The 26,750-nt window shown below is 41.4% G+C and overlaps 1 protein-coding gene across 2 annotated transcripts; it reads right to left on the reverse strand.

The window, feature by feature from the left end:
* surf4l (surfeit 4, like) lies at positions 1–26,750 on the reverse strand. Of its 2 annotated transcripts, XM_055920566.1 has the most exons (6): positions 26,536–26,750; positions 16,985–17,171; positions 7,593–7,669; positions 7,396–7,439; positions 2,175–2,361; positions 1–1,481 (listed from the first exon to the last, which is right to left on the reverse strand). In XM_055920566.1, the coding sequence occupies exons 1-6, from the start codon at positions 26,581–26,583 to the stop codon at positions 1,215–1,217; spliced, it is 810 nt and encodes a 269-aa protein (XP_055776541.1). In that variant the 5' UTR covers positions 26,584–26,750; the 3' UTR covers positions 1–1,214. The 2 variants fall into 2 exon arrangements, with proteins under 2 accessions (XP_055776541.1, XP_055776542.1); XM_055920567.1 differs by lacking the exons at positions 16,985–17,171; positions 26,536–26,750 and adding an exon at positions 8,344–16,789.

A 26,750-nucleotide genomic window follows, 5' to 3' on the forward strand; every position in this document is an offset into this window, starting at 1 on the left:
TTAATGTTTTTGTTTATGATTTATAAACAATAGAAAATCATTACTTTTCTCATACTTTAAATGGAAAAACACTGAGTGAGACCAACGATAGAGGGCTTTAAAGCTAAATGGCCCTGTTGTGCTGGATGATATAGAATACTATAATTAACCAATTGTAAACTTTGGACTCAATTGACAGCACTCACATTTGTCATATGGAATGCTATGAGGACTCATACTTGTGACAATTTAAATAAAGAACAGAATATAAATCTCCTCATGTGAAAGTGTCTGTACATTAAATGGCTTGAGGTGTTCATGGGAGTCTACAAGGCATTTGAATAGGCACACAGAAACTCAGAACGTGGACCAAGACAAATACAGTAAAAAGCAGCTAACATGCTTTTTATTTTAACTTGGCACGTCAGTTGAGAACCAATTCTTATTTACAATTACGGCCTAGGAAGAGCGGGTTAACTGCCTTTTTCAGGGGCAGAACGACAGATTTTTACCTTGTCAGCTCGGGGATTCGATCTAGCATCATTTCGTTTACTGGCCCAACACTAACCACTAAGCTACCTGTCGCTCCAGTTCATTGAACTGTAAAATTGTGACTAGCCAAAGGTACTTTTTTTTTTATCCCTTGTTCATCCTAACTTAAAATATTTGATAGAAAGTACTGCATTTGCCCCTTCGTAGAAACCTACCTGACCATAAATATAGTAATGTATCTATTCTGCGCTAACTCAAAATCAGCACAAAAGCAGCTACCATCATTTACACACAATAGTGTAAAACATGTCCTCTAAAACAGTGGGTTGTGTCTTTAGTTAAGGGCTGGCATTATCGAAAGCATAGACAAAAGATGCGCACAAAAAAATAGCAAAAGAAGCATGAAACAATTACAGTATACAAATTGTACAAATACACCATTAAAGACAATACCTTAAATTGATCACTAAAAAATAAAAAGACAAAAAAAATATTAGTGATGTCTTGGATATCCCCAAATCGAGAGATGGCCATGTCACAACGAGCTACAGTAGCAAAATAAAGACTGCAAACCATTTGTAAAAGTGCCTGTGGAGGACAGTCACAGAAAAGTTAGCGAGGGAGTGAGAGTGCTGAGGGGAGGGGGTTAGAGGGAGGAGGTGCGTACTGCTTAGGCCATGTTCGGTAAGGGGCGGGGGGGGGGGGGCCCCAGTCCTGTCGGTCCTGGTAACTTGGGTCGAGTCTCACCACAACTTCTTCTTCTCGTCCATGGACACCCCACCGGGCCCCAGAGCCACAATCAGTAGCAGCCCACCGATCACCGACATGGTCTGGAAGAAGTCGTATTTGAGGAAGTCGTGCATGGGCTTGTAGGTGGGCACCATCCAGAAGGCATTGAAGTATACGTTGACGGCAAACAGCCACAACACCAGGGTGAGGGCAGCCAGCTTGGTCTTGAAGCCAATTGCCACCAGCACGATCAGAGCTGTGCCCACCAGGTTCTGCAGAATCTAAAATGAGGGGTAGGTGTAAAGTAGGACAGCAGTCAATGTTCATTCAAACTCGTACCAGGATTACAGAAGCATGTTGATATGGCTGCATCCCAAATGGCACCCTATATGTTATATAGTGCACTACTATTGTCCAGGTACCCCTAGTCAAAAGTAGTTCAATATGTAGTAGTTTTAATAAAATATTTATTTATTAACAAGGGACGGTGCCATTTGGGACACAGCCTATGTGCCTGAATCCCTATTGACTTTCGTAAATGCACTGGATCTGATAACTCAAAAGGAATTTTGAAAGAGCACTCTCCAAAATGTTTATGTACAACAGTTGTAGTACTATGTGACAATATGTACCTACACTACTTCCCCTGTGTCCATCTCTTGAATTATGATGTAAAAATGCATTTCAGAGCCAATACACTGCAACTACACTAAATGTGGCTGGCTGCACAGATGCATACCAAGCTGAGTGCCTGAGACGAACAGGTTAGACCTGGATTCAAATAGAATAAAATGTTTTCTTTCAAATACACAAGGTGCTTGATTGAGCTCGCAATGAAACCAATGGAAGTCCCAAAAGTTTTTTTTTTTTTTTTTTTAAATAAACACCCTCATCCAGGCAGGATCGATCAAATGCTGAATCAAAAGTAAAGAACAAATGCGATTTCAATCAGTCTGCAGGAGCTCAGAACTCACAGAGATGAAGCTAGGGTCAAAGTGCAGCAGGGTCATGAACATGAGCACCAAGAGAACCCGTCCGCCCAGCTGCATGTACTGCTTAGGCGAGTGCTCTCCCATTGACGGCACCCCAGCAAACATGCTCTTCCCCTCTCCACGTGACTCGGCTAGCAACAGCAGGAGCCCCCCGCCCAGGGCCAGGTTCCTGGAAAGGAGGAGGCAGAGTGAGAGGAAGAAAGAGTTAAGCAGTGTATTTGCAGTTTTGCACAGAGATGTACAGTGGTTCCTCCATTAAAAGTGGCGTCATACTGCGGCACACCTTGCGTGCTGCCTCAACATTCTGTGGCACGTCATTTAATTCTCAGCCATTTTTTCTGTTACTGCAAGTTATTGCTAGTTTGACCACCAGAAGGCATCTCTGAGAAGCATTTGAGTCAGACACACGGGAGACCGGGGTTCAATCTCCCAACGGGGAGGAAGGAGTAGGCTGTCCTTGTAAATAAGATTGAGTTCTTAATTGATTCCATGTGTTATTTCATAGTTGTGATGTCTTCAATATTATTCTACAATGTAGAAAATAGTAAAACTACAGAAACATCATGGAATGAGTAGGTGTGTCCAAACGTTTGACTGGTACTTGCTTAATTTGATTAATATTGTGTTTTTATTCCATGAAAAAACTAAAAACCCTCTGGGTAAATTCAGGCCGTTTCGCTCTCGGAGCACACAAGGGACGTTCGCGCCGAGGCAGTCAAGCACCCAAGCAAACTTTGGCTAGCTTGCTAGCTACTTCCAGACACAAATGAGACTACTGACCATTTTACTCACCCAAGCAGAGCTGGTTAGGCATGTTCTGTTAACCAGAGTTGGTGACTAATTGTGCTGCGGGAAACAACTTAATTACGCATTTTTGCCGATGTTTACTGACACCGGCCATAATCAACGGGTGTTGAGTGCTCGTAAATTCATTATTCCCGAGCTCTGGTAGCCAGACGAGTGCTCTGAAATCGGAGTAGATAGCCAGAACGAATTTACGAAAGCACCCGAATGTCCATTGAGAACGCACACCGACAATACCATTTAGCTAAGCATGACAGGAATAATCAAGTCCATAAACGTTGGGTAGTTAGACAGCCTATAGTTAATATACTGTCAATTTTGATGTATAACTACTAACGTTAGGTAGATAGCTAACATAGCATATTATTACAGGAGTATGTACCGGTATGTGTTTCGTAAGGACAGCGTAGCTAACATTGTCAGCCAACAAAACATGTAAGGTAACTTATTTAAAAATGTATTTCATTGAGTTGCAAGCTACCGCAAGGACGCGCTCTATCGACTCTGCGGACACCTACGAAGGACTGTGTGATGATGGCATCTCAGGTAAGCAGCACTGGCCGTTCTTCTGTCCAACTTTTACATAGCTCCTACGATTCAGTGTCGGTTCATAACATTGTACTGATTCAGTGTCGGTTCATAATTGTACTATATTACATACATACCGTAGAAAAATAAATCATGCAATTATTATTATCAAGCTAACCAAAAGCATTTAGCTACGAACGCCTGTTCTCACCATTTTCAGTTGAATTAATCTAACTTTCTTTCATGGCAACTCATAAGCAGGCCATGTCCTATTTGTTTCACAGTCGATATATAATCATATTTCATGACAGTGTAACAGTTAGCATTCTTTACAGAAGGATGAAAGAACAATGTCTGTCAGGGAATGCAAGGATGCCCCATGTGGGCTTTAGAATGGTCAAAGGAAGTCTCAGAGCAATGAGCCATCGTGTACAATGGCGAGGAGTCTTTGTAGCGTGTAGATGGTGCAGGTATCATTGCCAGAATGATCCAGCTTCGTTGCATTGCTTGACAAAAATACTCTATTCCTGAAACCGTCTTTTTTCCACATTGATACAAATCATAAATTGATAAGGTACCAAGATGTAAACTCAGCAAAAAAAGAAAGGTCCCTTTATCAGGACCCTGTCTTCCAAAGACAATTCGTAAAAATCCAAAGATCTTCATTGTAAAGGGTTTAATCACTGTTTCCCATGCTTGTTCATTGAACCATAAAACAATTAATGAACATGCACCTGTGGAACGGTCATTAAGACTAACAGCTTACAGACGGAAGGAAATTAAGGTCAAAGTTATGAAAAATTAGGACACTAAAGAGGTCTTTCTACTGACTGAAAAACACCAAAAGAAAGATGCCCAGGGTCCCTGCTCATCTGCGTGAACGTGCCTAAGGCATGCTGCAAAGAGGCATGCAGATGTGGCCAGGGCAATAAATTACAATGTCCGTACTGTGAGACGCCTAAGACAGCGCTACAGGGAGACAGGACGGACAGCTGATCGTCCTCGCAGTGGCAGACCACGTGTAACAACACCTGCACAGGATCGGTATATCCGAACATCACACCTGCGGGACAGGTACAGGATGGCAACAACAACTGCCCGAGTTACACCAGGAACGCACAATCCCTCCAATGCTCAGAATGTCCAAAATAGGCTGAGAGAGGCTAGACTGAGGGCTTGTAGGCCTGTTGTCTGGTGAGGACCTGCCTTACATCACAGGCAACAACGTCGGCTATGGGCACACACCCACCGTCGCTGGACCAGACAGGACTGGCAAAAAGTGCTCTTCACTGACGAGTCTCGGTTTTGTGTCACAGCATCATCGAATTGGGCTCGTCATTGTAGGCAATCTCAACGCTGTTCGTTACAGGAAAGACATCCTCCTCCCTCATGCGGTACCCTTCCTGCAGGTCCACAATAACACTAAAGGTCTTCACAAAAATGATTTGAATGCATTTAAATGGTTTGAAACTTGTCTGCCTGTTGAACACACATCCTTAGCCTTCTATAGGAATTTAACAACTGCATAGGACTATGTTTTGGATGACTGGCTGCGAATGCTTATTGAATTGTTTTATTTCTGCCTTTTCTATTCCAGACATTCTGAAATTCACTAAAGCATCCCATGTATGTAACTTTAGTCTTTCACTTTTCAATGATTCTAATTAACATACATTTATAAAAAATTATTTTCAAAGATCCAGAGTTAAGACTGGGAGATAAAAAAAAAAGACTAACTGCTTGAGCCTCATACTACTCAAATTGTGGATAATATACCCTCCAGCACGACAATGCCACCAGCCATACTGCTCGTTTTGTGCGTGATTTCCTGCAAGACAGGAATGTCAGTGTTCTGCCATGGCCAGCAAAGATCCCGGATCTCAATCCCATTGAGCACATCTGGGACCTGTTGGATCGGAGGGTGAGGGCTAGGTCCATTCCCCTCCAGAAATGTCTGGGAACTTGCAAGTGCCTTGGTGCAAGAGTGGGGTAACATCTCACAGCAAGAACGGGTAAATCTGGTGCAGTCCATGAGGAGATGCACTGCAGTACTTAATGCAGCTGGTGGCCACACCAGATACTGACTGTTTACTTTTGATCATCCCTTTGTTCAGGGACACATTATTATATTTCTGATAGTCACATGTCTGTGGAACTTGTTCAGTTTGTCTCAGTTGTTGAATCTTATGTTCATTTTTTTTAATTTTTTTATTTAACCAGGTAGGCAAATTGAGAACACGTTCTCATTTACAATTGCGACCTGGCCAAGATAAAGCAAAGCAGTTCGACACATACAACAACACATAGTTACACATGGAGTAAAAACAAACATATAGTCAATAATAATAATAATAATCTTATGTTCATACAAATATTTACACATGTTAAGTTTACTGAAAATAAATGCAGTTGACAGTGAGAGGACGTTTCTTTTTTTGCTGAGTTTGTCTCCATCAAATCTAAGTAGTTATTTAAACTTCTTTATTCTTACATCATTGAAAATTGGTCTAGGAATAAGTATGAAATTGGGAGTTGTTCTTCAACTGGTAATACATAAATAATGAAGGTTAATAGGTTAAACATTACACTTTAAATTCCAATGCTTTTTTCAAGATACAACAGGTAAGCATATTATTTTGTATACATATTGCATAATTCCCATCACCTAATGAACAACCACAATACCAGTTTGGCGTTAAGCTTTCTGTGCTGTATTGACGTATCCTGAAAACGACATCTGCTAGTTTAGATTGAACAGTCATCTCAAGTTATGTTTTCATATCTACAAAAAATAAGCTATTTTCTGTACTTTCAGAGTACGAGCTGATCAAGGGGTAGAAAATGTAGATATTGCCAGATGTTCACTGTCCGAGGATCAGGCCGTGGAAGCGTTATTGCTGGCAAGTGTCCATAACCAGAGGTAATTAAAATGTTCTGTGTTCTTTTTCCCTCTGCCTGTCTTGTAGTACATGGAACCTGTCTCACATGCACAGTTTGGAGGAAGGATACCTTGACCTGTCGAATTCTATCCACCTCTTCTGTGTGGGAAATGTTCCTACCTCATCTACGGGCAGATCTGCAGCATTTCACAGAGTTGGAATAAACACCATTTAAGTACAGAGGCGAACCTGACACCTCACCAGCTGTGGCATATCGGAATGCTCCAAACACCTGTGCACATTTTTGTTTTTGCCTTAGCACTACACAGCTGATTCAAATTATAAAGTCATCAACAAGCTTCAAGTGGTATTTTGTCTAATAATGACATTATCTTCTATTGTTTCTCCTCATGTGTCTGTTTTTCAGCATAAAGTACTCTTTGGCCACTTAGTGTGGACACCAGGTGAGACCACACACAATAAAGTCTCTCCTTCACTTCATCCATCTCCTCCTCCCTAAATCCTCTAGGTTATATCAGCTGTGTCGGTGAACCCCTCCCGCATCTGAACTGGCTGACACAGAGGGCACCGCATGATCATAGGTGAGAGGTCAGGTTAACAGGAAGTATACACTCAATTAGTATTTGGTAGCATTGCCTTCAAATTGCTTAACTTGGGTCAAACCTTTCGGGTAGCCTTCTACAAGCTTCCCACAATAAGTTGGGTGAATTTTGGCCCATTCCTCCTGACAGAGCTGGTGTAACTGACTCAGGTTTGTAGGCCTCCTTGCTCGCACACGCAATTTCAGTTCTACCCACTAATTTTCTAGTCCCACGGTCTAAGCTTGCAACTTTTAAAGGAGAAACCACTGTATCATTCGCTGGGGCGTGTTGCTCTGATCTGTGCTTCACAGGAGGATATTTTTTTAAAGACTTATGACCACCAACTTGGCGCTAATTGGTTCATATGAAAAAGACAAACAAAGGACTCACCTCATCAAGAATTTAAGATCCCATAAAATGCTGTAGGCAATAGTCTGAAATGGTAAGATGATTTAGTGAGACTCTGGTTTCCCTTATGTATTTAATTAACTATAAATAATGTAAAACAGAATATAGTATCATGAATGGTTTCATCTTCCGCTGTATTCAGCCCATATACAATTAAAGAAAAACAAGTTTAGACTTACCTGTAAAGAAAGGATTCCAAATAACGCAAAGCAAGCATACTGGACAAAATTCCTACTGAGGATAAGGACACAGCCACCTGTTTGAAAGAGAGATGAACAATAACATTTGATTTATTTAACTAGGCAAGTCAGTTAAGAACAAATTATTATTTACAATGACGGCCTACCCTGGGACAATTGTGTGCCGCCCTATGGGACTACCAATCACGGCCGGATGTGATACAGCCTGGATTCTCTCCCTCCCTAGGCCAGTTCAGGGCCCAACGTAACTGCAACTGGCCATATGGGTCCTCATCTGCTAGATAGCGATGGGGAATAAAATCGATACAGTAACGTATCAGGATATTATATCGATATTTGACTGGTAGGTAGTGTTAGCTAGCGCTAGTTGGCTGTACCTGCGCCAACACTCTGCTATTATTCATCCTTTAGCCTTTTCTCAATCTTTGTTTTAAAGTGAGCCAACATGTTTTCAGCACTTTTATTTCAATGAGTGATCAAAACTTATTTTAACATGCTTTCTCATCTCTCTGCAGCAGACATATAGTGAGCATTATGTTTGGAACATCAAATCGCAATACATATAGAATCGTGAGAATTGCAATACATATCGTCTCTGCACATAAGAATCGTGATAATAATCATATCACGAGATCCCTGGCAATTCCCAGCTCTACTAGCAGTCTCCCCAGGCAATGCCAGAAATTGCACCAACATATTCACTGCATAGTGCACAACAAGCCTCTCACACCTAGCTGTCCTAGTAGGTTCAGTAACTCACCTAATTGTCCTGGTAGGTTCAGTAGCTAACCTAGCTGCTCTAGAATGTTTAGTAACTCACCGACACGAAGACTTTCCTGTAATTTCAAGTGTTTCACAGCATGAATGCTTTAGACTACACTGTACTATGGGTAAAAAGCTAAAAAAAATACTATAACTAATCCGAAGCCTCATGTAAAAATGTACCTAACACTATTTAACAGTTATATCTTATGCCTACTATAGATTCAAATTATCTGTCTCAGGCGCCAAACTCATGCTGTCGGGTGAGACGCATGACGCTCAGACTATTTTAGTAAATATCTTGAAGTGGAAGAATATTTTTCAGCAGCTACCTTGATTTGTTTATACACTGAACAAAAATACAAAACGCAATAATTTCCAAGACTTTACTGAGCTACAGTTCATATAAGGAAATGAGTCAATTGAAATAAATTCATTACGCCCTAATCTATGGATTTCACATGACTGGGAATACAGATATGCATCTGTTGGTCACAGCTACAGTACCTTAAATGGTGTGACCATTTCCTTCGCATAGAGTTGATCAGGCTGTTGATCGTGGCCTGTGGAATGTTGTCCCACTTCAATGGCTGTGAGAAGTTGCTGGATATTGGCGAGAACTGGAACACGCATGTCAATCCAGAGCACCCCAAACATGCTCAATGGTTGACATGTCAGGTAATTATGCAGGCCATGGAAGAACCGGTACATTTTCAGCATCTGGGAATTGTGTACAGATCCTTGCATTTTCATGCTGAAACATCAGGTGATGGCGGCACAATGGGCCTCAGGATCTCATCACGGTATCTCTGTGCATTCAAATTGTGATCGATAAAATGCAACTGTGTTCATTGTCCGTAGCTTATGCCTGCCCATACCATAACACCACTGCCACCATAGGCCACTCTGTTCACAACATTGACATCAGCAAACTGCTAGTCCACCCGACGCCATACAAAGGCTAGTCCACCCGACACCATACAATCTGCTTGGTACTGTTCATCTGTAAAACCACACATCTACAGCATGCCAGTTGCCATCGAAGGTGAGCATTTCCCCACAGAAGTCGGTTATGCCGAACCGCAGTCAAGTCAAGACCATGGTGAAGACGACGAGCATGCAGATGAGCTTCCTTAGATGGTTCTGACAGTTTGTGCAGAAATTCTTCGGTTGTGCATACTCCGTTTCATCAGCTGTCCGGGTGGCAGGTCTCAGACGATCCCGCAGGTTAAAAAACAGATGTGGAGGTTCTGGGCTAGCGTGATTACACGTGTTCTGCAGTTGAGGCCGGTTGGCCGTACTGCTAAATTCTCAAAATTGACGTAGGAGGTGCCTTACGGTAGAGAAATGAACATTCAATTCTCTGACAACAGCTCTGGAGGACATTCCTGCAGTCAGCATGATCCCTCAAAACTTGAGTGCATTCGGAAAGTATTCAGACCTCGACTTTTTCCACATTGTTAAATTACAGACTTGTTCTAAAATTGATTCAATAATAGCCCCCCCCCCCCATATATACACACACAATACCCCATAATGACAAAGCAAAACAGGTTTAGAAATTTTGCAAGTTTATGAAAAAAACTACTGAAATATGAAATGTATTCACTCTCTACTCAGTACTTTGCTGAAGCACCTTTGGCAGCGATTACAGCCTCGAGTCTTCTTGGGTATGACGCTACAAGCATGTCGCACCTGTATTTGGGGAGTTTCTCCCATTCCTCTCTGCAGATCCTCTCCAGCTCTGTTTGGTTGGATGGGCAGCGTCGCTGCACAGCTCTTTTCAGGTCTCTCCAGAGATGTTCGATCAGGTTCAAGTCCGGGCTCTGGCTGGGCAACTCAAGGACATTCAGAGACTTGTTCAGAAGCCACTCCTGCATTGTGTTGGCTGTGTGTTTAGGGTCTTTGTCCTGTTGGATGGTGAACCTTGATAGCAGTCTGAGGTCCTGAGCACATTTTCATCAAGGCTCCCTCTGTACTTTGCACCGTTCATCTTTCTCACAATCCTGAATAGTCTCCTAGTCCCTGCCATTGAAAAACATCCACAGCATGATGCTGCCACCAACATGCTTAAACGTAGGGATGGTGCCAGGTTTACTCCAGATGTGACGCTTTGCATTCAGGCCAAAGAGATCAATCTTGGTTTCATCAGACCAGAGAACCTTGTTTTTCATGGTCAGAGTCCTTTAGGTGCCTTTTGGCAAACTCCAAGAGGGCTGTCATGTGCCTTTTACTGAGGCACAGCTTCCACTTGGCCACTCAACCATAAAGGCCTGATTGGTGGAGTGCTGCAGAGATGGTTGTCCTTCTAGAAGGTTCTCCCATCTCCACAGAACTCTGGAGCTCTGTCAGAGTGACCATCGGGTTCTTGGTAACCTCCCTGACCCTTCTCCCCCAATTGCACAGTTTGGCCAGGTGGCCAGCTCTAGGAAGAATCTTGGTGGTTCCAAACTTCTTCTACTTAAGAATGATGGAGGTCACTGTGTTCTTGGGGACCTTCGAATGCTGCAAACATGTTTAGGTACCATTCCCCAAATATGTGCCTCGACACAATCCTGTCTCGGAGCTCTACAGAAAATTCCTTCGACCTCATGGTTTGGTTTTTGCTCTGACATGCCCTGTCAACTGTGGGACCTTGTATAAAGAAAAAGTATGTGAACCCTTTGGAAATACCTGGATTTCTGCATAAATTGGTCATACAATTTGGTCTGATCTTCATCTAGGTCACAATAGACAAACACAGTCTGCTTAAAACTAATAAATTGACGTTTTCATGTCTTTATTGATCACACAGTGTAAACATTCACAGTGCAGGGTGGGAAAAGTATGTGAACCCTTGGATTTAATAACTGGTTGACCCTCCTTTGGCAGTAATAACCTCACCCAAACATTTTCTGTAGTTGCAGAACATTCCTCTTTATAAAACTGTTTTAGTTCAGCAATATTATTGGGATGTCTGGTGTGAACTGCTTGAGGTCATGCCACAGCATCTCAATCAGGTTGAGGTCAGGACTCTGACTGGGCCACTCCAGATGGCGTATTTTCTTCTGTTGAAACCATTCTGTTGTTGATTTACTTCTGTGTTTTGGGTTGTCCTGTACCGTCACCCAACTTCTGTTGAGCTTCAATTGGCGGACAGATAGCCTTACATTCTCCTGCAAATGTCTGTAGTTTCATCTGTCCACAGAATATTTTGCCAGTAGTGCTGTGGAACATCCCGGTGCACTACTGCAAACCACAGACGAGCAGCAATGTTTTTTTGGGACAGCAGTGGCTTCTTCCGTGGTGTCCTCCCATGAACACCATTCTTGTTTAGTGGTTTACGTATCGTAGACACGTAAGAGATGTTAGCATATTCCAGAGATTTCTGTAACTCTTTAGCTGACATTCTAGGATTCTTCTTATCCTCCTTGAGCATTCTGTGAAGTGCTCTTGCAATCATCTTTGCAGGATGGCCACTCCTAGGGAGCAAAGCAACAGTGCTGAAATTTCTCCATTTATAGACCATTTGTCTTACCTTGGACTGATTAACATCAAGGCTTTGAGATACTTTTGTGACCCTTCCCAGCTTTATGCAAGTCAATAATTCTTAATCTTCTGAGATCTTTTGTTCAAGGCATGGTTCACATCAGGCAATGCTTCTTGTGAATAGCAAACAAACTTGTGAGTGTTATTTATAGGGCAATGCAACTCTAACCAACATCTCCAATCTCATCTCATTGATTGGACTCCAGGTTAGCTGACTCCAATTAGCTTTTGGAGAAGTCCTTAGCCTAGGGGGTTACATACTCAACGCTGTGCGTTACAGGGAAGACATCCTCCTCCCTCATGTGGTACCCATCCTGCAGTCTCGTCCTGACATGCCCCTCCAGCTTGACAATGCCACCAGCCATACTGCTCATTCTGTGCGTGATTTCCTGCAAGACAGGAATGTCAGTGTTCTGCCATGGCCAGCAAAGAGCCCAGATCTCAATCCCATTGAGCACATCAGGGACCTGTTGGATAGGAGGGTGAGAGCTAGGGCCATTTCCCCCAGAAATGTCCGGGAACTTGCAGGTGCCTTGGTGGAAGAGTGGGGTAACAACTCACAGTAACAACTGGCAAATCTGGTGCAATCCATGAGGAGATGCACTGCAGTACTTAATGTAGCTGGTGGCCACACCAGATAATGTTACTTTGACCCCCCCTTAGTTCAGGGACACATTATTCCATTTCTGTTAGTCACGTCTGTGGAACTAGTTCAATTTATGTCTCAGTTGTTAAATCTTGTGTAAATATTTGTATGAACATAACATGTTAAGTTCGCTGAAAATAAACGCAGTTGACAGTGAGAGGACGTTTTGTTTGTGCTGAGTTTATATACAGTTGAAGTTGGAAGTTTACATACACCTTAGCCAAATACATTTAAACTCAGTTTCACAATTCCTAAAATGTAATCCTAGTAAAAATTACCCGTCTTAGGTCAGTTAGCATCACCACTTTATGTTAAGAAAGTGAAATGTCAGAATAACAGGAGATATAATTATTTCAGGTTTTATTTCTTTCATCACATTCCCAGTGCGTCAGAAGTTTACATACACTCAATTAGTATTTGGTAGCAGCGCCTTTAAATTGTTTAACTTGAGTCAAGAATTGTGTAGCCTTCCACAAGCTTAGTGGTGAATTTTGGCCCATTCCTCTTGACAGAGCTGGTGTCACGGAGTCAGGTTTGTAGGCCTCCTTTCTTGCAGTTTTTCAGTTCTACCCACACATTTTCTATAGGATTGAGATCAGGGCTTTGTGATGGCCACTCCAATACCTTGACTTTGTTGTCCTTAAGCCATTTTGCCACAACTTTGAAAGTATGCTTGGGGTCATTGTCCATTTGGAAGACCCATTTGCGACCAAGCTTTAACTTCCTGTATGATGTCTTGAGATGTTGCTTCAATATATACACAATTTTCCTGCCTCATGATACCATCTATTTTGTGAAGTGCACCAGTCCCTCCTGCAGCAAAGCACCCCCACAACATGATGCTGTCACCCCGTGCATCACGGTTGTGATGGTGTTCTTCAGCTTGCCAGCCTCCCCCTTTTTCCTCCAAACGTAACGATGTCATTATTGCCAAACAGTTCTATTTTTGTTTCATCAGACCAGAGTACATATCTTCAAAAAGTACAATCTTTGTACCCATGTGCAGTTGCAAACTGTAGTCTGGCTTTTTTATGGCGGTTTTGGAGCAGTGACTTCTTCCTTGCTGAGCGGCCTTTCAGGTTATATCGACATAGGACTCGTTTTACTGTGAATATATACTTTTGTACCCATTTCTTCCAGCATATTCACAAGGTCCTTTGCTGTTGTTCTTCAATTGATTTGCACTTTTCGCACCAAAGTACGTTCATCTCTAGGAGACAGAACGCGTCTCCTTCCTGAGCGGTATGACGGCTGCGTGGTCCCATGGTGTTTATACTTGCTTACTATTGTTTGTACAGATGAACGTGGTACCTTCAGGCGTTTGGAAATTGCTCCCAGGATGAACCAGACTTGGAGGTCTACAAAAAAAAAAATGCAGGTCTTGGCTGATTTCTTTTGATTTTCCCATGATGTGTGTAACTGAGTCAAGTTTGTAGGCCTCCTTGCTTGCACACGCTTTTTCAGTTCTGCCCACACATTTTCTATGGGATTGAGGTCAGGGCTTTGTGATGGCCACTCCAATAGCTTGACAAAGGGGCACTGAGTTTGAAGGTAGGCCTTGAAATACATCCACAGCTACACCTCCAATTGACCCAAATGATGTCAATTTAGCCTATCAGAAGCTTCTAAAGCCATGAAATCATTTTCTGGAATTTTCAAAGCTGTTTAAAGGCAGTCAACTTAATGTATGTAAACTTCTGACCCACTAGAATTGTGATAGTGAATTAAGTGAAATAATCTGTCTGTAAACAATTGTTGGAAAAATTACTTAGGACATCTACTTTGTGCATGACAACTGACTTGCCAAACCTATAGTTTGTTAACAAGACATTTTTGGATTGGTTGAAAAACTAGTTTTAATGACTCCAACCTAAGTGTATGTAAACGTCAGACTTCAACTGTAGATCCATGGTAACTGATGCACGCAGTAGAATCAGATTTTAAAAACACAGGTAAAAATACAACTTATGGAACAACGGGACTGTAGAGACAAATAGGTGCAGACACATGCAATTCTGGGATCTTCTTTTTCAGCTCATGAAACATGGTACCAACTAATGATGCACCGATATGACATCTTTGGCCGATACCAATATCCAATATTTTCCTTGCCAAAAAAAATCCTGCGGCCTTTTAAGCATTCTAGTACAGTTTATTTATTTCACTGTGTACAGCCTTCTCTATGGATTGTGGCTCAATGACATGGGTTATCAGTCTGCTCAGTGACACCCAGAGAACATTAGCATCATAGCTCAGACTCTGAAACAACTGAATTGAGCCACATTTATTGTCAACCAATGTGTATTGAACACTATTCGAGGAAAAACAATACTGTGTGGATGTTTAGGAGCCTGATAACTCTGAGGAGGACGCTGGGAAAAAATATATTGGGTATTGAGTAGACTGTTACCCCATTTCATTGATCCCCAATCCTTCGGTAAAGCTGTACAGCGCAATATGAATGTCAATAGGCTGACTGGGGAGGTGATTTCACACAAGTCACAGTCCCGCGATATGAGCTACAACGCTAATATTTGCATAAACTCTTCACAGTTGTGTTCTGTGGGTGTCACCGAGTAGACTGAACCCCCACTTCATTGCTTCACATTCCAACCTTCTTTAACATTATCTAGTCTAAATATGGCATGATTCCACCAATTGTAACCTTCTGCATCACTTTCAAAGAGGTACTTTTATTTTGAAGGCAAACTCCAATATTGTGTCTAATCCTTAGTGTCTTTCTTCACAACACACAACCCGGTCAGGTCGAGCCTCACTAGGCAGATGAAGCTATCTGGCTGCTTATAACGTTAGCTTTGGGCAACAGAGTTAATTAACTGGCTAGCTATTTATTTTCATGAACTGAAGTTCAATTTCAATAGGCGAACAACAAGTGGCTACCAAGCTAATACTTAAATCACAAGGATTACTAAATCATTTCTAAGAATAGTGAAAATGACTGCAGTTTCTACTGGTCATTGTTTTCAGGCTGGTTGTATTGGTACTATCTAGGTACCAAGCTAAAGCTAGCTAGCTACCCCAGAAGTTGCGGTCAAACAAATAATGGTTTATTACCTACGCGGTATTATAAACAGATTGTTCGTGGCCAATGTTTGCAGACTTTTTGTTTTACCGCTTTGACAGTGCTACTGATAGTAGTGGTGGTGCTTGGCTTGCACGTGAAAATTCAGAAGACAACATTCTATATTAGAACGGTGTTATTTGATGTGTCAAATTAAAAGCTAATTTAACACGTCAAAGTGTTATTGTCAAATAGTGTTATTTGACGTGCATCTTTTTTGATACGCAAAGACCGAAACGGCGTTCCATAGTATGTCGTGAAGCTAATAACAGTGACGCTATTACTGTGTAACTCCAGTAGGGTAACATCTGAACAATAGCACACGTGGTAACGTTAGTGTGTACCGGTGCTCGACCAGTCGCAAAAGCCAACATCAACCACGACAAAGCGGTTGATTGTCAATGAATTCCATTATCTTGCCATTAATGGATTTCACTTTTGAGTTGTTTCGCTGAAATATTCTTACTCTTTGAAATGAGTGCTCGATCCACACAGCAGACATTGTGGGCTAGGTTAGGAATGCTGTGTTGCACGTGTAGTGCAAATTTTATGTGGCGTCATTACATCATGTACCTAAGTTTTTTGGTATGCACGTAAGCTTTGACGTTTTTCACATCGGCCCGATACCGATGTTGGCATTTTTAGCTAATATCGGCCTATTCCGATATGTTCACAGATATATTTTGCATCCCTAGTACCAACACTTTACATTTATATATACAGTATATTTTTGATCAGTATAGTTAGCAAAGGTTTGAAGTAGGTTTATCTAGCTGTCTTATTTGCATTTGTTCAATGCCTCAATTGATTCCATAAACTATATTGGATATATGGCTGTACAGATTCCTGGTTTGAATTAACCCAAGATTAACCCTGAAGATGGGACAAAGTGCATGACAAGGTGGCCCAGAGGAAGCCAGCTGTTCTCAACCCCTACATTGCCCCATTCTTCCAAGAGCTCACTGAGTTTGGATGACCACACACAAGCTTGATATGTCCCTTAACACCTGCCTTTTTACCCACAGAGTAACTGGTGCTCATCTCTCATTCTATTCTTTATTTTTCTATGCTTTTCCGAATTGGTGAGAAGAGATCCTGTAATGTATTTGACAGTACTATTTTCCTTACTGTAAAACATTACACCATCCATTAAAATGTACAGCAGGGAGCTGCAAAATATTTTTACAGTAAGGAAAATAATACTGTCAAATAAATTACAGCATCTCTGCTGTAAAGCAAAATTACAGTATTAAGCTGGCAACTCTGGTGCCAGTATAATGCTGTAAACTTACAGGGAAAAGCTTTACAGTGCAACTGTTCTAGTAGGTTCAGTAACAGGTTCAAGTAACTCACCTAGCTGTCCTAGTAGGTTCAGTAACACGAAGCAGGCGGACAGAAAGTAGCCACAGCTCCAGGTGGCCTCAATGTAGTCCCGCTGCTCATTCCACTGGAACCACATGCGGATGCCGTCTTCCAGGAAGGTGCTGATGAGACACAGGCGCGCCACGTGAGGAAGGTATTGTTTGGTCACTCTCAGGAACTGCCAGAAAAGATGAAGTGGTTGGTTAAATGGTTACAGTCAGAGAGAGTAGCTCAGTCACAACACATGCAGTTGCAGGTTTGAGTTTAAGTTTTCCCTAGGTACAGATCTAGGATACCTCCCTCAATCCAAACCTTATCCATAAGTGGGGAAAATGCTAAAATAACCCAAGATCAGTATCTAAGGTCAACTTTTGTAGTCATTACTGGCGTTTCAGGCAGGTCATCTTCTGTCCAGTAACAAGTGTTGAACGTCTCAGGTTAATATGACATCTTCTGAGATGCATTAGCATAATAACAGACAACATGGAATGCCCCCAGCATTGCCAATGGTTAGAGCCAGAAGAAGATGATTTGCTTACCGGGTATATATTCCTATAAGCAGATTTACGACCTAGTCGGTTGTGTCTACAGGGGATCGGTGAAGGGAGGGAGGACTGTTGCAGTAGTGCTTGTACTGTCCCTCTGATGTTAGGCTATAGGCTAGGATATATCAGTACACTAGAAAGTAGGCTAATAGTAGTGATGGGGGGGGGGGGGGGGGGGGGGGGGGGGGGGGATTGATAGTTACATATCGCAGTTAGGGTTGCAAAGGATCGTAAACTTCCAGGTAAATTTCCATGGGAAGTTTAGCTTATGAATTTGGGGAATTTTGCTTAAATTCATCAAAAAAAGTTAGCTTATAACAGTGAACCTTTTTTTGTAAGATACACAAGGCAATTCTAGGTCTTGTGGCATATTTTGGTTAAACTATCCCCAATTCAATGGAATTGCAACCCTCTGCATGCACAGTGCATTTTTCCATCACATGTACAGCTGAATCTCAAGATCTTGCACACTAATGAGATGCTATTGAGCCCAAAACAACCACACTGTCTGAGCCAAGGACTACATGCTTTCTGGTAAGTTTTGATTACAATACTGGGTGGGGTGAACATATTTTATATGACAAACATGATTTTTTGTTAACTAGTAAATAGTAGCCTACAGCAAAGTGTTTTAAAATAATTTCTAACTTAATTTCTGCTAGTTAGTCTTTGCTACCATGTGGGTTTGAGCTTGCTTGAGCCTGCTAACTGAGGAGTGTTAATTCACCTGTTTCAATACTTCTTTCATTTTAAAACATGTATCATACACAGGAGTTGTTTAATCTAACTGCTTAACTATTTGTTTGTACATTAAATTGTATTTGTTTTTTTACTCATTTTTTCTAATCTTTACAGGAAAATGTCACGGGCACTATCTGATGTATGGAGACATTTCACTGCAGCTAATCTAGAAGGAAAAGCTGTGTACATTTGCAAATACTGTGCCAAATCATATGTGAAGAAGGCAAAGATGCAGAATCATCTGGCTAAGTGCTTAACTTTCCCTCAGCACTCACAACATTTGACAAAAGTCCCTCTACTTCTATTCGAGGTGAAAACTATGAATCAGACACTTAATCGATAGGAACAGCTCATGGTCCTCCTGGAATCAGTAGTTATTTTTACTCAATTGAGGAACGTAGTCAGAAATTGATGAATGTCTTGCTCGAGCGGTGTATGCAACTGGTTCACCTCTGATGCTCACAGGCAATGTGCAACTGGAGAGATTTCTGAACATTTTACACCCAGCATACACCCCTCCAACCAGACATGATTTATCTACTAATTTGCTGGATGCAGAGTTCATCAGAGTTCAAGTGAAGGTCAAGCAAATCATAGAGAAAACAGACTGTATTGCAATCATCTCTGATGGGTGGTCGACTGCTCGTGGGCAAGGAATAACTAACTACATCATCTCCACCCCTCAACCAGTATTCTACAAGAGCACAGACACCAGTCTATACATTGCAGATGAGCTGAAGGCAGTCATCAATGACCTTGGACCACAGAAGGTATTTCCACTGGTGACAGAAAATGCTGCGAACATGAAGGCTGCTTGGTCTAAAGTGGAGGAGTCCTACCCTCACATCACACCCATGGGCTGTGCTGCTCATGCATTGAATCTGCTCCTCAAGGACATCATGGCACTGAAAACAATGGATAAACTCTACAAGAGAGTTTAACAGGTATGTGAATGGTCATCAAGTTATAGCAGTAATCTACCTCACCCAGCAAAGAATAAGAGAACCACATTGAAGCTGCCCAGCCACACGTGTTGGGGTGGTTTTGTCATGTTTGACAGTCTCCTGGAGGTGTAGGAGTCTCTCCAAGAAATGGCCATATATCACAGTCTGCCGATATGGACAGCCCCATCAAGAGGATCCTCCTGTATGATGTATTTTGGGAGAGAGTTGTAAGCAGCCTGAAACCTATAGCAGTAGCCATTGCACAGATTGAGGGAGAATGCCATCCTGTCTGATGTTCAGGCTAGAGGTCGACCGATTAATCGGAATGGCCGATTAATTAGGGCCGATTTCAAGTTTTCATAACAATCGGAAATCGGTCATTTTGGACGCCGATTTTGCCATTTTTTTTTTTTACACCTTTATTTAACTAGGCAAGTCAGCTAAGAACACATTCTTATTTTCAATGACGGCCTAGGAACGGTGGGTTAACTGCCTTGTTCAGGGGCAGAACAACAGATTTTCACCTTGTCAGCTCAGGGATTCAATCTTGCAACCTTACTGTGGTTGGAGTCCAACGCTCTAGCCACCAGCCTCACGAGGAGGCCGCCTGTTACGCGAATGCAGTAAGAAGCCAAGGTAAGTTGCTAGCTAGCATTAAACTTAAATCAATTATAATCACTAGTTACAACTACACATGGTTGATGATATTACTAGTTTATCTAGCGTTGCATATAATCGATGCAGTGCGCATTCGCGAAAAAGGACTGTCGTTGCTCCAACGTGTACCTAACCATAAACACCAATGCCTTTCTTCAAATCAATAGACAGGAGTATATATTTTTAAACCTGCATATTTAGCTAAAATAAATCCAGGTTAGCAGGCAATATTAACCAGGTGAAATTGTGTCACTTCTCTTGCGTTCATTGCACGCAGAGTCAGGGTATATGCAACAGTTTGGGCCGTCTGGCTAATTGTGAACTAATTTGCCAGAATTTTACGTAATTATGACATTACATTGAAGGTTGTGCAATGTAACAGGAATATTTAGACTGATGGATGCCACCCGTTAGATAAAATACGTAACGGTTCCGTATTTCACTTAAAGAATAAACGTCTTGTTTTCGAGATGATAGTTTCCGGATTTGACCATATTAATGACCTAAGACTCGCATTTCTGTGTTATTATGTTATAATTAAAATCTATGATTTGATAGAGCAGTCTGACTGAGCGATGGTAGGCACCAGTAGGCTCATAAGCATTCATTCAAACAGCACTTTCGTGCATTTTGCCAGCAGCTCTGCTGTTTATAACTTCAAGCCTATCAACTCCCGAGATTAGGCTGGTGTAACAATGTGATGTGAAATGGCTAGCTAGTTAGCGGGGTGCGCACTAATAGCGTTTCAAATGTCACTCGCTCTGAGACTTGGAGTAATTGTTCCCCTTGCTCTGCATGGGTAACGCTGCTTCGAGGGTGGCTGTTGTCGTTGTGTTCCTGGTTCTAGCCCAGGTAGGAGCGAGGAGAGGTACGGAAGCTATACTGTTACACTGGCAATACTAAAGAGCCTATTAGAACATCCAATAGTGAAAGGTATATCAAATACAAATGGTATAGAGATAAATAGTCCTATAATAACTACAACATAAAACTTCTTACCTGGGAATATTTAAGACTGATGTTAAAAGGAACCACCAGCTTTCATATGTTCTCTTGTTCTGAGCGAGGAACTTAAACGTTAGCTTTCTTACATGACACATATTGCACTTTTACTTTCTTCTCCACACTTTGTTTTGCATTATTTAAACCAAATTGAACATGTTTCATTATTTATTTGAGGCTAAATTGATTTTATTGATGCATTATATTAAGTTAAAATAAGTGTTCATTCAGTATTTTTGTAATTGTCATTATTAAAAATACATTTTAAAAATCGGCTGATTCATCGTTATCGGCTTTTTTTTATCCTCCAATAATCGGTCAACCTCTAGTTCAGACTCTGCTTGCAGATGTAAGAGAATAAATCTGTACTGCCCTGCCCACTTTACTGTTGCTTCAAGCATAAGTAACTGCCCATACACGCCGCAGTGTACATGTTGGACCCCAAGTATGCTGGCAAGAGCATCCTGTCTGGTGCAGAGATCAACAAGGCCTATGGTGTCATCACTACCGTGTCTCGCCAACTTGGCCTGGATGAGGGCAAGGTTCTTGGCAGTCTGGCAAAGTACACTTCCAAGCAAGGGCTTTGGGATGGAGATGCAATATGGCAGTCGTGCCAACATATCTCATCAGCCACCTGGTGGAAGGGACTTTGTGGATCTGAGGCTCTTTCCCCAGTTTCCTCCATCAGCCGCCAAATCCCACCAACATCAGCCGCCTCAGCGCAACTGGTCCTTGTTTGGGAACACACACCAAAGCACGCAACAGGCTGACCAATACAAGGGTTGAAAAATTGCTGGCCATCTGAGCAAATGTGAGTTTTTTTTAGCCTGACAACGAGCCATCCTCAACAAGGTTGGAAAGTGACAGTGACGATGAGGCCTCAGATTCTGATGTTCAAGAGGTGGACATTGAGGAGGTCCAGGGAGAAGGCATGGTAGCCCGAGAGGAAGACAACCAAAGCTTTACAGATGCATGTTGAAAACATTTTTGGGAGATGCGATGGATCGTTGGGTCAGTGAAATCATCCCATATGAAGAATCAACACATTTAATTGAAGTTCAATTCCTAAGTAAATTGTTTTGGGGGGGGGGGGTTTCTATTGGAACTGATTCAATCATTTGCAATTATGTCTACTTATGATAAGGTAAAAGGTTTATGTTTCTGTCTTCATAATATATGGTAAATATATCCAATGCAAAAACCATCTACATTTAAATGGCATTAATATTAATTTGCATATATTCCCGTTAATTCCCATATATTCCTGTTAATTCCCACGGAAAGTTTCCACCTCCGAATATTCTCCAAAATGTGCAACACTAATCGCTATATACATTTTGGGATGATATCAATATTTGACTTAAAGCATCTATTTGTAAAAAAGTTCATAATTGTCATAGGAAAAAATATTGCAATACTGGTATCGTCCGGGCCCTATTCTCCAATGTACATCACAGGCATTTTAAGATAGCTTCAAAGATAAAACACAAGTACTGCGCAATTGTTCCATCAGGGAAAAATGCTATATGGATTGGATATCATGTGTCACTTTACTGGTTTACAGGTGAAGTACATTTACATTTACATTTAAGTCATTTAGCAGACGCTCTTATCCAGAGCGACTTACAAATTGGAAAGTTCATACATATTCATCCTGGTCCCCCCGTGGGAATTGAACCCACAACCCTGGCGTTGCAAGCGCCATGCTCTACCAACTGAGCCACACGGGACCAGTACAATGGACTGCACTGCATGTGATACATACAGTGTATCTGATTAAACATTAAGTGAGTTTTCAGATTAGATGTAATTCATGACGACAACATAGCCAAACAAAGATGTCTGACAAAAATATACAGAGCAAAGAGGTTAGCTAGTAGCCAAAAAGTAAAATCATGAAGCATTACTCAAGTTCATACAATCAACGTTCAATCTTGGCCACCAGACTGAAGTTCTTCTCGCCGTCCACGATTATTTACTTACTGAGCAACGTTAAGTCACCATAATGAAGCCATGCCCATAATGTTTCAGAGAACTATCACTGGGTACGTTTACATGCACTCAAATAATTCAATATTAAACTGATTATGGCAGCAGGTTGAGTATGGAAATTGTCATGTAAACATCTTACTCTGCTTATCTTAAAATCTGCGTCAAATCAAAATCTAAGTAAGCATACGCTGATTAAAACACCTGTTTTTCTGAGCAATCTTTCAAATTATTAGGACATGTAAACAGCTTAATCAGTGTTCCAGCTGTGCATTTGATCTGCACATGTGCCACCACTGGTAGCACAAGCCTCCGTCTTACCCAATGGACACATGACGTCATTATGACATCATGTGACCCAAGACCAGCTCAATTAATCTCTACCATTGTATCATTGTGACAATGAGTCATCATAATGCTGCATCCAATGTACATTATCCTAAGGGCATTGGCAGACAATATAAGTAACTTAATTTATGTACCCCTAATTGCCCTGAATACCTCTTGTATGCAGTAATCATGAGCCTAAGAAACCGGAAATACACTGTTAGCACTGAGGTGGTGCGCTCTAGTAGGAAGTCCACTTAGTGCAGGGTGAGCTAAATAATAATAAATAATATGAGCAAGTCTACTTCTGATAAGCTTCCCAGTAAAGCATTAAAAACAAATCAAACAACCCAGAAGTGCTAAAAATAGCCCATATCAACAAGGTCCATTAAGTCAATAACTTGCTTGTAACAGAAGACATTCATATTCTGATTATCTCTGAAACTCACTTAGATAAGAGTGGTAGCAATACATGGTTATCACATCTACCGAAAAGACAAATGCCAATGAGGCGTGGTTTCGGTCTATATTCAGAACCACATTCCTGTAAAGCTTAGCGACAATCTAATGTTAAATACTGTTGAAGTAATATGGCTACAGGTTAATCTGCCTCACCTAAAGCCCATTCTTGTGGGAAGTTGCTATAGACCAAGTGCTAACAGTCAGTGCCATCTCTCCATTGTTTATACCCACGTGGGTGATTGAAAGACGAAATGTTTTGCCGGTCGCCGTGGTAATACTATGAAAGTTTAGATGCCAATCACCATATAAGTTCAACGATGAAAAAGCCTGGAAGGAGGAGATATGAGTAGAAACGATTCGGTTGACCGTTTGATGTATGGATTAATTGTCGGAGTAGAGGACCTTGTTATTTTACCTGAAATGCACAACTCAATGTTTATATCCCAGGACAAATTAGCTAGCAACAGCAAGGTAGCTATATAGGACAAATTAGCTAGCAAGTGCAAGCTAACTAGCAAATTGCCTTACATTTTTAATGCATTCCGACCTGTCCCCAAATTAATGTAATTGGCTCAGAGTTTGTTTTGATATTTTAACCTGCGTGTCGTGATCGCGTTTGGTGTAGGGGGACAAAATATATTTATGCACGATGGTGGACACGCGCAGCCGGTTTGGGTTCCGTGTCAGACTGGTGCTAAAGTATGCACCGTAAAGACGCAGAGGAGACTGGCAGTACTGCAGTTTAACTGATGCGGAGTCCAGAAAACACCACCATAGAAGTCAATTTTCAAAAGTAGGCACTGGATAAACAATGGAGTGGAGGATCGCCACTAAAATAAGTTGTTGCTGCTGTTCTTGTTAATTTGGGTTCATTTTGTAACATAATCTCCTCCCCCCTAGTTAATTTATTCGACTTAGAAACTGTATTTCTTTATTGATGTGTTTTTTTTTTATGGTGGTACAAAATAAATGTTCAACAGTTATTGTGAATGGAACCCTAGGATAATTTGGCTATTTTAAAAAGGCAATTTCATTTTTGTCGATAATCTCACCATTGTCATAGTAGCTGGATATTGTGATAGTGGTGTAAAGTACTATACATATGGACTGATTTATAGACGGCGTCAGAGGAAAGGCCATAAAATATGTCAGAGACTCCAAACACCCTAGTTATAGACTGTTTTCTCTGCCGTCGCATGGCAAGCCACGTCTAGGACCAAAAGGCTCCTCAACTGCTTATACCCCCAAGCCATTAGACTGCTGAACAATTCATAACAATCGCCACCGGACAATTTACATTGACACCCCCCCTCCCTTTTGTAAACTGCTGCTACTCGCTGTTTGTTTGTTACATATGCATAGTCACGTCGCCCCACCTACATGTACAGATTACCTCAACTAGCCTGTACCCCCGCACACTGACTCTGTACCGGTGACCCCTGTATATAGCCTCGTTATTTTTTCTTTTATTGTGTTACTTTTTTATTTTAGCCTACTTGGTAAATAAATGCACTGTTGAACTGCACTGTTGGTTAAGGGCTTGTAAGTAAGCATTTCACGGTAAAGTCTACACTTGTTGTATTCGGCGCATGTGGCAAATAAAGTTTGATTTGCAGTGTACATTGCTGCTGTGAGATAAATGAGTACAGCATTACACAAGTAATATTGGCAGGTCATAAACGGATCTTATTTTGGTTGGATATGAGTTATAAGGAAGTCAGAAATAGGATGTCTTATTCAGGTTGGATTCTAATTGCATATGAATGTTTTTTTAAACTTCAGATTGACAAATCTGACAGTCATACTACCTTGAGTTTTTATGAACTCACTTCACTTACCCCAAGTATGCATCTTAGAAATAGTTCACATTCAAACTTTATATGTCCAATCTCAAAATCAAATAAGATTCACAAAAATAACATCATCTCTGTGGTAGAATGTTTATTTTGATTAGAGATTTTCTTAAATTTATTTAAATCCCATCAGGTAGCCTGATTTCAAATTTCCATGTGAACAGGATTATAATATTTATTGCAAAGCATGTAAACGTTTTAAACAAACTATATTAAATCTGACTATCCATGTTACTGTGTTTACTGCAAACAGCCTGAGGTAGACAATTCATAGACGCCAACTGATTTAGCGGTCCACCGCTTACCTGTTGATGATAGTAGCTTCTAACTGGGGGAGTTTTGTTAGGAGCCCCGACACTAATCTAAACATTAACATATCGATTGAGGTACGTTTTTGGAAACATAAGGAACGTATCTTTCATTTAAGCGAAACGATTTTCTAAAAACTAAAAGGTTAAACTACGACACACCTTTATATGGTTAGTGTTCCCACACGGCCATATCTGCATGTTTACGTTTGTTTCAAAAGACGGATGGAAGACATAGGCGGCCACATGTGCTAATCAGCCATATAGCTTGCGCTGAACACCTGTGTGTAAGCATAACTGCTACAGTAATTATATATATATTTTTATTATAACAATTGTCAGGGGCATATCAGCATACGTTTCGAAAACAATGATTATTGACGTTTCTAAGAGTAGAAACACAGCGTCGGAAATGTACCAAATGTGGACGAATGTAACCGCTGAAACCCATACATACGGAACAGAAGTGTTTTCGAAAGCTAAACCTGAGGTAGCCACTATTGCAACTGTTTCGGCTTCATGACTGTACGATTGAAGAATAACTCCAACGGGAAGGGACTACACCATCATTGTTCAATAATTTACATTCACTTTTTTATCCACATTCTAGTTTCGCTATCATGAAAAAGTGAGAAGACTCCCTCCTCTTAATTCAATGGTGACTCCTGTCTGATTCTGCCGTGGCCGCGAGGGCCTTGTCGGTTAACTGCTTACCTGGTCCGCCACGTCCTCCGCATTGCTCATCAGATTATTCTGCCCCATGTCACGCTCTGAGTCTGGTACAGCTGGTGCCACGACAGTTTCCTAAAATTCTAACTGACAAAAATCTGACCTTTCGCCTTGGGTTTTTTCAGACGCTAGCTCCTCTTCATCTAAGAAGTGCAAGCGCTACCTCCGCCCCATAACACAGCTCCCTCTGTAGGCAGTAA

The sequence above is a fragment of the Salvelinus fontinalis genome, chromosome 4 (genome assembly GCF_029448725.1).
Source record: "Salvelinus fontinalis isolate EN_2023a chromosome 4, ASM2944872v1, whole genome shotgun sequence".
NCBI lineage: Eukaryota > Metazoa > Chordata > Actinopteri > Salmoniformes > Salmonidae > Salvelinus > Salvelinus fontinalis.

Bases quoted from the DNA above. Each gene is read 5' to 3' on its own strand.
- surf4l (XM_055920566.1), bottom strand. From the start codon at position 26,583: ATGGGGCAGAATAATCTGATGAGCAATGCGGAGGACGTGGCGGACCAG. The intron at 7,670-16,984 runs GTGAGTTACTTG...TCTTTCAAACAG, and splicing joins GAACCTACTAGGACAGCTAG to GTGGCTGTGTCCTTATCCTC. The intron at 1,482-2,174 runs GTGAGTTCTGAG...CCCTCATTTTAG, and splicing joins TTGACCCTAGCTTCATCTCT to ATTCTGCAGAACCTGGTGGG.